Source organism: Zea mays, chromosome 1, assembly GCF_902167145.1.
Source record: "Zea mays cultivar B73 chromosome 1, Zm-B73-REFERENCE-NAM-5.0, whole genome shotgun sequence".
Taxonomy (NCBI): Eukaryota; Viridiplantae; Streptophyta; class Magnoliopsida; order Poales; family Poaceae; genus Zea; species Zea mays.
In genome coordinates, this window is record NC_050096.1 from 274,863,088 (window position 1) to 274,880,400 (window position 17,313).

General features: G+C 40.4%; 1 protein-coding gene, 1 non-coding gene and 1 pseudogene across 3 annotated transcripts; all 3 read right to left on the reverse strand.

Moving 5' to 3' along the window:
- Window positions 1-1,398: 1,398 nt before the first annotated feature.
- Window positions 1,399-4,645, reverse strand: LOC103643906 (ribosomal protein L17 pseudogene; annotated as a pseudogene). The gene has a single exon (NR_166102.1). The product of NR_166102.1 is annotated as a ribosomal protein L17 pseudogene (transcript).
- On the reverse strand, window positions 3,190-3,334 carry LOC111590757 (small nucleolar RNA snoR74). The gene has a single exon (XR_004855795.1). It is a non-coding gene; the product is annotated as a small nucleolar RNA snoR74 (small nucleolar RNA).
- A 6,135-nt stretch (window positions 4,646-10,780) lies between the features above and the next one.
- Window positions 10,781-17,068, reverse strand: LOC103645580 (glutamate receptor 3.1). Its single transcript, XM_020544141.2, has 5 exons — window positions 16,724-17,068; window positions 15,280-16,628; window positions 15,116-15,205; window positions 13,837-13,953; window positions 10,781-10,789 (listed from the first exon to the last, which is right to left on the reverse strand). The coding sequence occupies exons 1-5, from the start codon at window positions 16,986-16,988 to the stop codon at window positions 10,781-10,783; spliced, it is 1,830 nt and encodes a 609-aa protein (XP_020399730.1). The 5' UTR covers window positions 16,989-17,068.
- Window positions 17,069-17,313: the final 245 nt, after the last annotated feature.

Sequence of the window (17,313 nt, forward strand, 5' to 3'; positions counted from 1 at the left end):
CTCTCAAAAAGTAAGATATTTATTTATTTGAAGACGAAGAGTAGTTTTTCTCCGTTGATATTGGCCCTGTTTGTTTCGGCTTTTCGCAGCTTCTGGCCACCAAAAGCTGCTACGGACTACTAAACACTCAGCTTTTCAGACAGCTTCTATAAAATTCATTTGGGTAAAAACCATTCAAAATCAACATAAACATATAATCGGTTGAGTCGTTGCAATAGTAGTAATCCGTCACTTTATAGATCCTGAGCCCCATGGACAACTTTATCTTACTCCACACGTAATCGTAATGATACTCAGATTTTCCCTACAGCCAGATTCTCCCCACAGCCAGATTTTCAGAAAAGCTGGTCAGAAAAAAGCTGAAACAAACAGGCCCATTGTCTTGTCTTATTTGGAAGTTTGGAACTTCAGAGGTGGCATGTTGTAATCGAAAGTCTACTTTTTTTTCAGGTTGAATCTAGGAATGTTCTTCCGCTCCGGTTTGGGGCTTCAATCGTGGTGTATATAAGTATATTAGTCCACATATAAAAAAAACTGCGTTGAAATCATTTATTCTATAAACCCGTGTTTTTCAACGAAATGTGCCACTTCACGACTTTCCATTTGGATCCCAGCAGCCATTCTAGAAATCTAGATCATCTAGATCCACAAAAATGGATACTCCTGTACAACCAAAGCAGGTCATCATTAAAAAAATCGTGGTCCATCTAAGAATTAGGAGCGCTGATTTCATTGCTTGGTTTGTTGTCCAGGGTCTCATTCTCGGTTGGTATGGTTGGCATAGCTATACAAAGCCGTCTCACTATAAAATTTAATTTAAGGATCATGTTAAATTAGGATAAGACACTATTTCCATTTACTTTTGAAAATTAAATTAGTTAAAGACTTAAATAAATTGGGAAGGATCATTGGGATTATGATCTATTACTATCCCTGCAAACAGGTGATTAATTTTACGGCACACAAAAGGTAACCGTGAGTTATTATAATGACTAGAAACGGAAGCGCGCTTCGCGGCGCCCTACCTTCATTAGTCAAATACATTAACAAACTTTATTTAGTACGATTCAAAGTAGACAACAGTACGCGCCATAAAATAGACTGGTTCGGTATGTCAAAGCTCTTTTAAAAAAATTCAGAGTACAATGCAAAGGAATGCTAAATTTTACCATTGAAAATTCAAGTATGTAATGACAAAAAAAAGCTGTCAACTAAGACAAGCATAGTAATTTTGAAACTGAAGCCAATTTTTATTCTTGCAACATAACTTGAAGAAATGTGTAATGATAATTGTCGCGGTAAAATATGTCATGATACTTTCAAATCAAATAGAGCTTCCCTCTCGGCAAGGTGATAACCGATAACCATACAACATAGTGTACCGTGAGAGGACAAGAGATATGACACACACTCTGACACGCTAAAACTGGGTCTTAGAACCATCACTTGCATGCTGGTAAATTCAGGTCACACCAAAAGGTTCAGACAATGTTCAGCATAGGGCAAGAAGGCTGGCAGCAGCATCACTTGCGCCTCTTGGCCCTTCTGCTCTCCAGCCTCTGTTGCGCTTGCTCAAACTCTTCTTTCGTGGGCTCTGAGCTGCTCGCCTTGGAGTCACACTTGGACATGATGTTCGAGAGGATGGAGTTGAACTGTTTTTTCCGCTCAACCCTGCGCTGTGAGATAGCTAGTATCAGATCATTCTCCTCACTGTTCTTCCTCTTCGTGCCATGGAGTTCAAGACAACGATCAGTTGGAAACAAGCAAATGGTAGCGGAATGTAACACTGACACCTAAGGGCTTGTTTGGAAGAAAGGGAATTGAGGGAGCTATTGAATAGTAAGGGATTTTAGCAGCCTCAAGTGTTCTGTGGGGATGAAAACTTACTTCGCTCTCCTCTCTAGCGGATTTGTTGGTGGCTCCATCCCTGAGATCTTTTTAGCCCATTTCTCATACACCTTAGTTGACTTCAGCTCACCTGATATTAAAAAGGAATGGCAAGTGCTTTCAGAAACAGATATTTTACTGACAACTAAAATTGCAGAAGCAGGACAACCCTACTCTTAATGTTCGCTTCAGATTGTTAATGCTACACTTAATGTTCGGTACAGATTAAAGCAAAGCAACAGACATGAGCCATACGCGCAAATATGAAACAATCCACGGACAATTCTCTAGACCAGTGAATTGCATGCACAGTTCGGACAGTGATAAAGCACTTGCAAACAATACTCAGGTAAACAGTATGAGACAACAAATAATCAGCCAAAACTTGTACTAAGCCAATCACAGAAGATAGAGCCCCTTCTCTAAGCCTTCCTGGTTGCAATCTGAGACTCAGCCTGAAAAGGAAACGATTGACCACAATAGCACAACATTAATCCCATGCACTAAATCAGGTAATCAGGTGCAACAGTGTACACAACCACATGTCCACATACCTCTTTCTTCACTGGCTCTTCCTTCTCCGACAAGATGAGCTCGATGTGGCATGGGGAGGACATGTAAGCTGGACCAGGTAGGCAAACAGAATGTTAAGCTCCAAATGAAGAACAGTTCATCGCATAGCAAAACTTCAACTTTAGTTAGATAGACTTATGGTTGATGCGTCCATGAGCATGGTATGTCCTGCGTCGCTGCTTCTAAGCCTGATTAACTTGAATGTGAGACACATAGATGGTATCCACATCAAGTCCTTTCACCTGCAGCAGAGAAATTGACATAATTAGCATACATTATAGATGCAAAGATAGCTCTGACAGCGCAAAGAAGAATTGCAGACCTCAGCATTGCTCTCTGCATTCTTGAGAAGGTCTAGAATGAATCTAGCAGACTTGACAGGCCAGCGTCCCTGACCATTTGAGTGGCGAGACTTAGCCTGAGCAGTACGCCCAACACCACCACAATACCTACGGAAAGGGATGGCCTGCTTGTGGGCGATCACATCCTCAAGGTAACTTTTGGCCTTGGTGAGTGACAACTTCCTAAGGGCAAAAGCTGTCTCACGTGTGTTCTGCAAGCATGATAGGTGCGTTAACATACACAAAAAATATATCCACATCATATCAAAAAATAAATAGCGTCAGCAACTGAAATATATTGTGTGCCATCTTATGAATGGACAGAGAAATTATCACAACCATTATCACACCAAAATTATCACACCCAAGCTACAAAATATGTGAAAACAAATGTGTCATCATTTACTGAACCAATTGACATGGAGTTGTCCAACACATGGACATGACCAAAGGTTCACCCAATAACGATGATCATCGTGTTCCTAAAGTTTACGGGGATACTGCTAATATATAGCACATCATCCTGCTTTTTTCTTTAGGGTATTCAACTACAGAAATGAACACTACCAACAGGAATGACACCTACAAAAAGTAGAGCATCGTGCAACTGCGCTTAATGGACTTATCAATAAGAAAAATTTGATGAAGAGTCTAATTTTTATTTAGCACACAAACATAACCATTTAATCAACATCAGAAAGTTCATTTGGCAGCATATATATACCACAGAAGCAGGAAAATGCATGCATTCAACCATAGAGTGGCTTGCACAGCAGCAACAGAGACAAGTTGCCACACCTGCCCTCCAAATAGCAATGAAGCTGCCATTCTAAAGGTTTTCCACTATATGTAAGCACATTCGTTTGGTGTCTGGTGCCTTAAACTGCTGGCAATCACAGAGATTCACTAAGAGAAGTAACGCAAGTATACTAATACATCACGTACTTCACTTACTAATCTAATTGGAATCAAGTTGTGAAACCTGGTCAGCCCAATAACAATGAAGCTGGTACTTCTATGATAAATATAACTTATGCAAGTACTTTCTTTTATATATAACTTTAGTCAAATTTCAAACCGTGACTCCTTTAGAAAGTGTGAATTGCATCCTTTCGTGGAAGGATGGAGTACAACATTAGTCCGGTAAATTCAGAGTGCAAGGCTTCCAAATGCATCTAAAAACACAAAGAAACCAACTGCAAACGGCATTATCGAAAGGAATAATAACGATAAAAAAGGGAAACATGATAGCTGGTAGCGTGAGTTGAACGGCGTACACTACTTGAAGAGTAAAGATGAATCCTAGATGTATTATACCTAGGCTATAGCCGAACGCAGCACAAAAATAGCACAAACAAATCATGAGATCTGTTAAAATAGGATCTCGGACAGGAGGCAGATAGGGATCTCTCACCTTGAAGTGAACATGTAGGTCACGACCCATGGCCTTAGCGGCTACATCGAATAAAAGATAACAACACGCGAATCAGAAAACCCGCAGATGCAGAAATATGCATGGAAACCTTTGTTAAAGAAGCTTACACTTGGTGGGGTTGGTCGGCTCCGTCGAATATTTCACCTAGAACCACAAACAAGAGCCGCCGCACGTCAGGAATTAGTAAGGGCGAGGCCAAATCCATGGCTGCAGCGCAGCGAAGATGCAACAAGCGCTAGAGTAAGGACGAGAGAGATCTCACCATGGCTGAGACCAGCGAGGGGGGAGGTCTCGAGGCGGAGTTGAGATACTCTTGCGATGGCGACGCGAGGGAAGGGTAGAGAAGGAAGCCGCGGTGGTAGCAACGCGAAAGATTGTGTATACGAGTTTTCGGGTCCGATTGATCAGGCGTGGGAGCGGTGGAGGGCATGGGACGTTCAGAGGCGAAATAGAGTAAGTTTTCGTGTCTGGATCAATGCACACGCGTCGCGCCGCGGGGGCGTGCCGCCACGCGCCAGCACGGGTGCGGCCGAGTGCCCGCTAAGTGCGGCGAGGCTCCCAAACGGGGTAAGGTTTTAAGACTTTAGATGACTTCATTGATAATCCTCGGCAACCTTTTGAATACCAAACACAATATTAAAAGGAGAACTGCAACTTCCTGATAAAGAGCGTCTACAAGCACGAGGACCGCAAAGGTCAAGGAATTCCCAGATAATTATAGGTGCTTCAATTTCATAAAGTGTTTTTTCTGTGGTAGTACCATTTAGTTTGTTACTTCAGAGGTCTAGTATAGATAAAGCTGCAAGCATACCAACCTCAGATGGTACATGTCCAGAGAGCCCATACTTCTGGGTAGCAATAAAGTTCATATACCAAAGGATGTGAATTTAATCAGTAAGTATTGATAACATCTATTGACGATAAAAGTGGAAACAAAACAAGCTTCTGTTGTCTACTGGGTATTGGGGACTCAAGAACCCTCGTGGTTGACTATGTTAAAAAGAATCTTCTTGGGGTAAATCTCTAAGTGTGTAATGCCTACATATCCTTTATTTAGTAGTAATTATGATGTTCAGTTAATGCTCCTTTTTTCAAAAAAATGCTCAACGCCTAAGTCACATGCCAGGCAACATACTCTTACTGCTGCAAAAAGAGTATCAAAGGGTGCAACATGAGTGGGCGGTGTGTATATTGGTGGTAGGATATGCTAGTAATATGTAACCAATAGTGCATTCTATATTGTCTATCTTCTGAAAGATTGTCTAGACTTTTTAACATTTAGTTATTCGGTTTGTATTCACTACCTGTCAGTTCTGCGGGCTTTGATCCTGAGGTCTGGTACCTTTTCTCCTAAGATTTCAGTTCTTATTGAAGGTAAGTTGTGCTTTTGTCCAGAACTCCAGATCATAATCTGTTCAAGTGCTCTCTAGGATTTACGAACCATAATACACATAAGAAAATCCCCTTAACTACTTTTCTAGAAAATAAAAGTTCTAAACCTATCTATAGTTAGGAAACATCATTTTCCTTATTTTCGCATGAGAGACACATATCAATATATCAATGGCTCCATTGAAAAAGCTTTTTGCATGATAGATTGAACAATGTGTCACCTGTAAATATAGCTCCACAACCAGCAAAATAATAGCACTCATGATCTGATAGAAATACAATGAAAGTCAACAAAAGCCTTTGTGTGCACTGGAGGAGTTAAGCATTCAACTTTTGCAAGAACGAATATAAGAGAGTCATAAGAATTTTCAATCAAACTTTTGACATTCAACTTTAAATGCAAGAACGAATATAATAGAGTCATAAGAAAGTTATACCTTTGCACCATATTTTTCTTTCAATTCCAAGTTTCCACCAGTATGATCATAGTGATGATGGGTGTTCTGTATATAGTCAAGTTATGGTTTCTCTTCTCCAAAGCATTTATAATAAGTGTAGCCTCAGGAGTTAGAAGGAGTATACTCTGCCAATATGGTAGGTTTAGACATCCAACATACCATGAACTAACCAGTGATGTAGTGACCATATATAAAAGGAAAAGCATGAAGCAGATCATGAACTCACCAGTCCATCAGTCATCAGATATTAAAGGAAGAGCAGGAAAAAAACAAACCTCAAGAAGCATAAGTTTGATATTTTAGCCATAGTGAATTGGATTGTGAACAAGACTGGTGATTTGCTCCTGAATTGAGTCACATTTATTTTGTTGATTGGGGTACAAATATCATGCAATAGATCAAAGGAATGAAAAAATCTCACACAACATTAATCTTCTTTTGTCCATTGTGGCAACAGTACCAAGGTAGTGTCTTCTTTTATCCTCCTAAGTAAAATGGCAAAGGAACCAATTCAACTGAGGGCAATTAATTAAATTGGATGGCAATGAATAAGAAGTATCATGTGAGCAGATTAAAAAGTACCACGCAAGACCAAATTCAAGGTGCAAATTCTATTTGTTAACATATAAAATAAAAGGTTAAAAGATAACAAAATATGGCTTACCTACTCATATTGATGTTCATATTATTATGCCAAGTGGTTAAATCGACATATAAAACAAGAACTTAACAAGGTATCTAAGCTTGTCTAAGACTGAGAAGCATGACAACTTTAGCTTGCTAAACTTTATGAAATACAAAGATGATCCTTCTATAAATCATTTGTTACACACTGACAACATAGTATTCTAAGCCTAGCTAAAAGGGGATATAAGATAACATGAGAGGAACATTTCTACAGTATAGTATGTTGTATTATGACAAAAGAAGAAGAAATCAAACTTGCATGACAAAACTAAATAAAGTATGTGAAACAAACCATCCCTCTGACTGGAAAGGAATTTAGAATGAAGCTAATGGCTATACATTATTCAGATAAGAAAATACGCCACTGAGAAAACAATCTCATTTAGCGCACGGGGAATTTAGACGATGTGGTAAAATGCTAAAGCGACACAATTAAGGTATAGAAGATGTTGCACTGCTCGTCTCATGAAGCAGTAAGTAGCAAGAGCAAATCGCATGAGGTATCTTCTGGTGGGCTTAGCCTGAACGACCAAGCACCAGAGTATAGGCTACTTCTACAGAAGGTGCTCAAGTCGCATAAACACCCTCACTGCCCTTTGTATACCACCTGACTTGAAGCAGCTTCTGAGTGGGAATGCTAGCAGCCACTTGCTCTCATGGTCATTGAAAGACAACAATTTCAAGGGTTCATAGCACATAGAAATATAGGGATTAAACTGCACATATAGAGAAACACTTGGTGTTTTTAGAGAAAGAGTATACCTATGAACAGAATGAATCTTGCAAAAGTGGCACATCCAATTGCCTCCACCAGACGCTCTCTCACAACACATCTACGTGGGGGGTTTGTCTTCATATTGCCTGGACTTGTTGCTTGCTTTGATTGCATCACCTTTAGTCGTTGCCACTCTACACTTCAATTTCTGAAATTACTAAACGTCTCTATCGGTTCATCTTGGTCTCTAGAAAAGGGTGGCAACCCCGATAGGCAGTAGATCTTCAGTCCATCCCTAAAAATAGAATTGGTTCAGTTAAAACATAAACCAAAAGCTCAGCTAACAGTTTACATGATGAATACAGCTGTCTTGTATTTGAAAAGATAGGTCCACTGTCCATGAACTCACCGGCCGGGCAGATCGATCGTCCGGCGAACACGGTGGCACGCCTCATCTATTTCATCCTCTACCCCCTCCCTGTACGGCTACCAAAATAATTTTAAATGTTTTGTCCTCTTAATGACAGGCTGATGACCACTACACAAATTAGCTTGGCAAGAAAGAGCTATCGTCGCCACCGAAAAAGTAAGTATATATCACAGAATGAAAATAGCGGAAACAACAGATACCTTTTAATATATGAAACAAATATCAGGCAATGAACAACAGGCTATCAGAGATAACAACAGGCACAAAAGTTTTCAGCAATGAACGACAGCATATCAGAGATACCGAGATCAGTCGGACTATCCATATGGACCTTGCAACAACAAATACAAAACGTGAATGCCCAGTTACCCAATACACATATCCATAACCAAGGAATATGCTCTGCACTTATCACAAGAAAGATAAAAGAGAACTGAACAATTCCTCTACATAACATGAAACGATACTTGTTTCTATGAGTAGCGCGAATCAACAGTTGATAAACTACTGTAACTTCGGAAGAACCTATGTGTTATTGTACTAAAGTCCTTGATAGCTACAGCATCACTGGCAGCCCGACAACTATAGCATTTCAGCATCAAATGCGAAACAAATGGGGTTTTGTCACTGTTGAGTTTGAAGGAAAAGGAATGGAAAACATGTGCGGTTCCGTGCGCAGGCACGAAGCCGATTGAGGAGACGTACCACGCACTGCTGGACACGGGACTGGAACCCCGCGAGCTCGCGCACGTCATCGGCGTCCAGATCCAGCCTCCTGCCCGGCGCCCCTGCGTGAGAGCAGGGCGAACCCGTCGGCTTGGTGTGCTGGCTAGGGCTTCGGAATGCGGGGCGGAAGGGCGGTACCTGGGGCGGCGGAGAAGGAGGACTGGATGGAGAGGACGGTGAGGCACAAGGCGAGCACCAGGCCCAGAAGCAGCGCCACCGTCGGCCGCCGCTGCGCCGACGCCGGCAGGTGGGCCCTCCTCATCGGCGGACGCGACGCGGTGCCGCGGATCGGAGGCAGCGCGCTCCGGAATGAGTCGCAGAAGAGGGGAAAGGGTGCGCGTCCGTCACGGACTGTCAAGCGTGGAATGCTGAGTGAGTAGCTCTTGGCGACGGGGATGTGGAGGCGATGGCGCGCACGAACCCGATCCAGCACCGGCGACGGCGTCGAGGTCGGGAGGGACGGCGCGGGAATCTGGACCGGTGATGGTCGTGGATCCAAGTCGGACAGGATGGACAGACCACGGACATGACGAATGTGTCTGTTGAATAGAAGAAAATTTCGCGTCCCAAGCATGCTACGCGTCGACACGCGCGCGGTCAGAAGCCCGCGAAGTGCGGGGAGGCGCCGAAACCGGGTCAGGTTTTAAGACTTTAAATTGGTGTCGCGTCGAAGTGAGGCAGATATTTTCAATCGTACTATGGGAGCAAATTTGAGAGTGTAATGATTGGATTCATTATAACTAGATATGTGCCCGTGCGTTGCAACGACGTACAAAATATTCGACAAAATGTGAGTGTTAGAGCAACTCCAACAAATGTCTCAAATAGGGTACATCTTGCTTAAATTATATATCACACAGGTATAGCACAAAGTGAGTTTTGTAGGTATCTATATATCACACAGGTACACCTTGCTACAGTATCTATATATCACACAGGTACACCTTGCTTAAATTAGATATTTGATTGATCTATCTTTTGTATAACACAAAGAAACATGAGCTGCAGAGGTAGAGGATGAGTGCTTTAATCCAAACGACCACGGTTCGAACCTTAGCATCCATCATTTTTTCAACAAACAACTAAAAAAGATGTACTCGTGACAACAGTGTCAAGTGTAAAATTATACAAACATTTTCTTTTGATGGATATTATGTGCACAAATCCACTCGAGAGTGTCAGCACATTAAAAATAGTATTTATATATATAGTCAGATTAATTAAAACCCCACGAATGGTAACCAAGCCTACAAAAATCCCCAAGGAATAGCAGATTATATACGCCTTCTTGGTACAGTTGGGCAAATAGAGATAAAATATCATCTTCTATGCGCATTGAGAATTAGTATAAAACATAGATACAGAACAACAAACATCAATATGATATGTAAAATTTGTGCGGCAAAATATTATAAATATAATATTGCTATAAATACGTCAACTCAAATAGAATGAATTGATGCCGAACAAACATTATAATATCGCACAAATTATTTCTAAAAATCAATATAGAATTTTGAATGATAGACAAATATATCGACAACACACTAATCTAATTTTTTTAGCGATATTGATAAGTCAAAGTTGTATGTTTGCAAGGATGACATGTCAACATGAATTGTCATCATAACTTAATATATCACTTAATAGATCGATCACAAAGTTACTCCCAAGAATCTTTGCATCCTACATACATCATAGGATAGGATACATCATAGGATAAGGGAATTCAATAGCTTCATTCAACATAATATGACATAGTTCATACAAACTACATCAGACATCATAATTTATACAAACAGCTTCAAACAACATCAATATGAATTGCATCATACAAACTATGTCTAGGACACAGTTCATACAAATACCTTCAAACATCACTATGAACTGCATCATACAAACTATGTCACTACATTAACATTGTACACAATTTATAATCGAGGACTACACCAAACTCTAGCACAAGAGTGAATCTAGGTCCAAACCTTCAACAATAACTTAAAGGGCTTCGCGTAGTTCCTTCACCTCTATTGCACTCAATGCCTTTCGTGGGTGCAGATTCTCCTTGCAGATATACATGAGATGCTTGGAGGTAACCTGCATGATGCTAATGGCCTTGTCGACAATTTCATCCGGCTAGATCACCTGCAACAAAAACACTCATGTCAGTTAGGGACACCAAACAGAGACCATCAAAACTAAACTATCCATGAGCTGATGCCTGTCATATGCAGACCACACGCTGAAAACAAAACACTCATCATAGTCCCTGATGATTGATCACAAAAACAGACAGACAAATATCAGTCAGAGACTGTGCAAAGCATATGCACACCATATAGAGACTACACCCAAACACTTACCAGATGGAAATACTATGTGTGCAAAGATCAAAGTTAACTATAGCCAAGATTGCTATAATGGCATTCATGATACATCAGTGGGCACCTAGAAGACATTGATATAATTAAGACACTCACCAGACTATTAGTGGGCACCAATTTTCAACTTGCTCCCCTCAATAGAATAGTACATGCCTTCAGATCTTTATAGTCAACAATAAAGGAAAAGAACTCATCACCTATCTTCTTATCCTCAAACATGCCAGCTCATGTTCCCACATCAGATTATTGGAGCTCCTCCGCGTTGTTCACTATATCAGTGGGCAATTGTTTGTTATTATGCTTGGCAATTAGAAAGTGTGCTACAGATTTGTACCCAAACATTCCTCAGCCTTTTGAAAGAAGCATGGTCCTCAGCCTTTTCAACTCACTCTTTCTCCCGCTTCAAACATTCCTCAGCCTTTTGAAAGAAGCATCGGCCTTTAAGAAATAGCCACACGTAAATACAGATAGAAACAGACATAAACCTTCTCAATTCTATGTACCTTAATAATGTAATCTAGGAATGGTCCTCAAGAATCCACCTTTGAGCCTTGACAGAGCAGTACTCTGTAGTATCCTTGAGTAAGAAATCTTCAAAGTCATTCTCGAAACACTCCATTTGACCCAACCTAATTTTAATAAAAATATCCAAGACATTCTTCAACAGAGCCCAATCAATCTGTTCATCCTCAAGTTCTATGGCTATCCCTTAAAAGTGAAAATATCAGTTTCTCAAATAGATGAATCTTAGGGACATATGCAATCAGAGAATTGGCCACTAATGCACACAAAAATGAAGATTTGCCACATGCAAGAGATAATACCAGTTCCTTACTATATCATTTGTGAATCTTTATGAATTCATATTTAAATTTGCTAAAGGATTTGCTTTGTACTGAATGGAATTAGATCTATCATTTGTTGTAGCGGTGGTAAAAGCATATCGAGTCAAAATTATGGTGATGGAAAGGCCTTGGTAGGTACAAGCAGCTCACGGGCGGCGCTACCAAAATCAGGTGAATAGTCATACGAAAAATATATCCATCTTCATCACAGGCTGCTAGGAACACAAGTGAATATTCATTGTTACAAAAGCAACTATTTGAGGTATACATGCTTTCAGGGAACACAATACATTCAAATTTATCGTTCGAATTTCAGTATTTCCCATACATCATAGCTTTGTAGTCACTCAGGCTATAGCTAGGCACAATAGATGACCTATAGGTAGAAACAAAAAATCACAGAAAACATAATGTAGCAAAGTGGATGCATAGTCTTGATTTATAATCAACATTAAAACATATTTACTCATTTTGTGTTATGTTTTACTCAATTTGGTTTGGACATTGCATTCTGGACTACAAAAATACTTGTGGTGAGAAAAATAAACAATAACCCGCGATGTATAGGGGAATATCCATTGCCCCTTTTTGATACCCAATGTCATACCTTACCTGTCTTTTTGGGGCAGTTAATTGAATGCAGCAGAGGGGATTCCACAGTCTTCATCTAAAATCACCATTAGAACATATTTACTTGTTTTGTGTTCATTTTACTCATTTTGGTTTGGACATTGCATTGTGGACTACAAATATACTTCTGCTCAAACAAAAAACAGCATGTCATTATGTTTGGGGGCATGACCATTGCCTCTTTGTAATACCCAATGTCCTTTGTTAGCTTCTACAAATATACTACAGCCTCTTTGTAATACTTCTACAAATATACTACAGGATCGAACAAGGTCAGTTTAATGCATATACACAGAGCACATGTACTTTGTCTTTAAAGTATATGATTTAAACTCTTCCTTTTGCATATCTACATACAACTACAAGCAAAAACTGAGCAGCTGCTATTCCCAGCAAAGACTTTCAAAACAAACAAACAGAACAGGGTTATCCGAGTCGGCCATTTCCTGGTCAGTAGAGGGTAGGGAGCAGTAGGTCCATTGTTGGAACCTGGAGTCAATGCGGTCGTCTAGCTCCGTGAGCAGATTGTTTATTTTACCAGAGCAGATTGTCCATTTTACCATTCATACTTAGACTGTTCATTTTACACCTATGTTGCTAACTACATAGAGCACAGGTATGTTAAGAGCCCAACAAAAACATACTTTCCATTGTTTCTAGTAAACCTATGCTATATGTAACACATGTATAGACTCAAAACACTATGAAAGAACTCACTCTATCTAGAAATGAACCCAGTGTGTTAAAAAAGAAATCAACAACCCAGACTAACCAAGGCAGAAGCATATTGTGCAGATATTTATGTCAGTTTTCATTGGACCCCAGTGTGTTTAATTATATGTCAGTTAAGTATTGTCTGTTGGTAAAAATAGAACACCTACAAGCAAAATAAACACAAAAAACATCTGGCCTAGAGTTGTGTAGTGCTTCACTGTTTTTATAGTGATTAAGAGTTGTGTAGTGATTCACATGGCAGAACATATTGTGCTACTGCTATGAGTTCTAGTGAATTTATATGCTCACTACGCACAAAATTATTTTCCCCAACCTAAGAGCCACATTATCCAAAACTACCCATGCGATTTCTTGATTCATATAACCCCAATTCTCGCCAAAAGCATAGCACAGCGTGAATTTGAAGAGATAACAGAAAGGGGCAACGAGGTCTAGGTACGTCTGAAAAAGGATAATCAATATTTGAGCTATATGCTGTCATGACAAAACTAATAGATAAAATACTTGAAATGTCAATCTATATAAAACACCACATAATTTAATGAATCAGAAAATGATAAGACATTGCATTGAATGATAGTTTGAAATTTGAACATACCTCTTCAGGTGGGTCATAATATATACCATTGTATGGTATTTCACCTGGAACCTTCACAGAAAACTTGATGCATGCAGGAATAGAACCCTTCACACCAGATGGTGTATCCATTTGTATCTAGAAACAATTGGGAGAAAAAAGAAATCCCTTTAGCAGACACAATCGGAAGAATGCTTTCACTCCCAAACTAACCAATCAGAAAATCTACCTTTACACGTGCATTGCTACGGTGTCTATATATAACATAGGTGAACCTGTTATATATCGTGTGTCACGCAATAAGCGTGTAGATATGTTCTGCTTTCGTTCCTCGCTTGCTCCAGAGGTGCTAGTTGTTGATACTGGTAGCATATGTTCTAAGGTATTAACCAATTGCAGATTTACATGTATAGTACTACCGATTGCAATGCGGCCCAAACAACATAATGGAGCGACGTTGGTATAATAAGTGCGTGCAATTCTGGCATTGGTAGGCACCTTAGCGTCGCGGAAGTTGATGAAGACCTTGTCGGTGCCCTCCTGGAGAACGAAGCGGGCGATAGCCATCTTGTGTTTCAGGCCTTATTCTTCTGGTCGACGGAAAAAACTTTTCTTGCCATCAGTTGCATAGGTCCGAGAACGAATCAAGCATCACATATCTGGCCCCATTCCTCGCTCCTCTAGCTCCTATGTATGGAACAAAATCTTTCTGCCCGATCTTGGCTTTCTTGGCCAATTGCTTGCGATTGCAATAATGATTTCTGCGGCGGAGGCGCTGATTGCGGGCGGGATGCGGGGTGGGGTGCGGCCGCGGCAGAACAATGGGGGTGTGGACGCCTACAATAGCTACATAATTAGTAGTAGAGATATACCATAATATCACATGAAATACATTATGATAGTGCAGACATATTTTCTTCAACCAATCTAAATTACAAGATTTAAGTTCCTTGTTCATTGCTAGATGTTCCATTTGGACAAAATGTCAATGTTGAAAAACACAGCTTAAGGCTACCAATAAAGTGTAACATGTTGCATGGAAACAATAACATTTGAAAGTGAAAATAAGATGTGTGTATAGTGAGTGCAAAAGATGCGATTCAGATCCTTACCAAACAATAGTTATTATTTGTTGTCGCGGCGAGCCGCGGAAATCATTATTTATTCGATGCTCAAGAATCCGAATAACCACACCGACAACAAGAAAAGACAACCCTGTAACACACCACATCCCCAATGTAAATGGATGCAAGAATGCCCAAGAATTTGTTATATGTTTTTTTATTGGAGACAAGATAACCAGGCCTGACTCAATGAAGGGCTGGGTGAAATCAATAGCTTTAGTTCGGCTCATTGTAATTACGATATCCCCTATTACTGCATCAAAATCCTGCAGAATAAGTTTACTCTTATCACTACTATACATGATGAAATGTGGAGGGAAAAATGCATGTCCACACTTACATTGTCAACAACCATCTGCACAAGTTGGCTATAATGAGGGTTTTCAGTACCATTGCCAAAAGGTATAAACCTGTATGTAACTGGATAAGGAAGCAATGCCAATGCTTGAGTGAAGACATCGATGCAATAGCCCTTCATTGACCCAGTAGCATTATCTTTGCTAACAAAGTCTTTAAAGCTAAATCTGTTAGGGACACTAATTTTCAACTCCTTGGCATTGGAAGGAAAAGCCCAACCTCGAGGCCTCTGCGCAGTCTCACCAGGCCAAATGACATCATAGAGTTGTTGATTGGCAAGCGAAGTATTAGGAGGCTTCGAATATAGGTCTTCGGGAAGGACGGTTGATAGCAATCTTGTATAGTTTGACCAAAAACCAATGATCCGCATGCCATTGCCAATTATGCTTATGATATCATAGGCAGGATGAATGAGTTCAAACTGAGCATTAAATTGCACTTGGCCAGACACCCCAGTGAAGTTCACATTTCTAATCTTATTCAGTAATTTGTTTCCCATGTCAAAAACACTCATGGCTTCAAGGTGAAGAGTTCCCCTGGTTTCGTCACGCAACCTTGAGTCATTTGTAAAGGAAATCCTCCCACCATCTTCAAAGAAGGCATCTAGGGCCCGAGCTACAGTCCACACACTATCATAAACATAAAAACCGTAAGCACTGGTGCGGAGATCGCTGTGGTAGTATTTCTTGCTTAAGCTGCTCCACTTGGACACCAGATTACTCTTCACCTTTGATTTAGGGGTGTGTGGACGTATAGTCAGAACACCTTGCATGGCATTTATAGTTTCAGCAGATACCGATGAATTAGCATCAAGATAAGCAAAAAGCCAATCAGTAGCAATCCATACATAGCTGTTGCCCATCATCTTTAGTCCATTAGCAAGTGACAGAAGCTTGAGTCCAGGTTCCGAACCAGTATGGAGAATAATAACACGAGACTCCATATTGCTAACAGTAACCAATAGATTCAGAAGATCACTTTTTTTAGCATTGGAACGGAACCCAATCTTGAATGAAATTTTGCAGCGTCTTGCAGTAAGTTCATCATCCAAAGCAGCAATGCCGTTTCGGCCATAATCATCATCAACGTATATGGCAGTGACTATCTTCCATTGGTAGTAATCAATAACTGCCGCCACAGCTGCCATTTGGTAGAGATCGCTGGGCATAGTCCGCACGAAGAACGGGAACTGGATTGATGACAGAGTTGCATCCGATGCAAAGGACATCAAAGGAACTTGGAGCTCATTTGCGACATACGAAATGATATGTGCAATAGGAGAGCATTGTGGCCTAATGATCGCAATAACATCAGTCTCCATGAACTGCAAAGCTGAAGAAAGAAATATTGCATCATCATCACAAGTATAATAAAATGGAAGCACAGAGTATTGAACACTGGAGGGGGCGGTGTTAAAGATGGTCTACCTTGAACCATGCCAAGAAAACCGTCGTTGCAGTTTGTATCCCTCGTCTGAACTTGTAACGTTGTCCCATTTAGAACTGTGGGGTCTAAATTGATATCCTCCACTGCTGCACGGATGGCAACATCTGAAACACCTCCAGTGGTGGAGTTCAACTGAAGAATCGACCTAATATTCACGACCGAAGGCCTTGCGGCTAAGCTTTTGCCGATCCCATTAGGGAGGAGAAACAGGGAGAGAACCAACAGCACGAGAAAAGCTATCCTCATTTTGGCTGAAATGTTTCAGAGGCTGCTACGAACTTATGCAGAAGTTGGCAAATTATCGATGTGTGTGCGAACCCTATCGGAAGAGAAAAACATAGAGCCACCTTCTTATCAGGGTGAACATGTGCAAGAGAACGAATACATAGGGTGGTTACTTGTAAATCGAAAGGAACACAATAAGAGAGAAGGAGATGAACAAGCATAGACAGCAAGAAGCAAATATAGGAATAACATGAACATAATGAACCAAACGTTTTAAATAAAAGCAACTTGGTGATTACACCAGATATATCATGAACAGGAAAAGAAATAACTCACTTCTAATATG

What these genes read in the sequence shown, in the direction of transcription:
- LOC103645580 (XM_020544141.2), bottom strand. Translation starts at nt 16,988, where the DNA reads ATGAGGATAGCTTTTCTCGTGCTGTTGGTTCTCTCCCTGTTTCTCCTC. An exon ending in TTTTCTTGGCATGGTTCAAG is followed by an intron (nt 16,629 to 16,723) that starts GTAGACCATCTT and finishes TTCTTTCTTCAG; the next exon opens with CTTTGCAGTTCATGGAGACT. An exon ending in TGCAGATGGTTGTTGACAAT is followed by an intron (nt 15,206 to 15,279) that starts GTAAGTGTGGAC and finishes CTTATTCTGCAG; the next exon opens with GATTTTGATGCAGTAATAGG.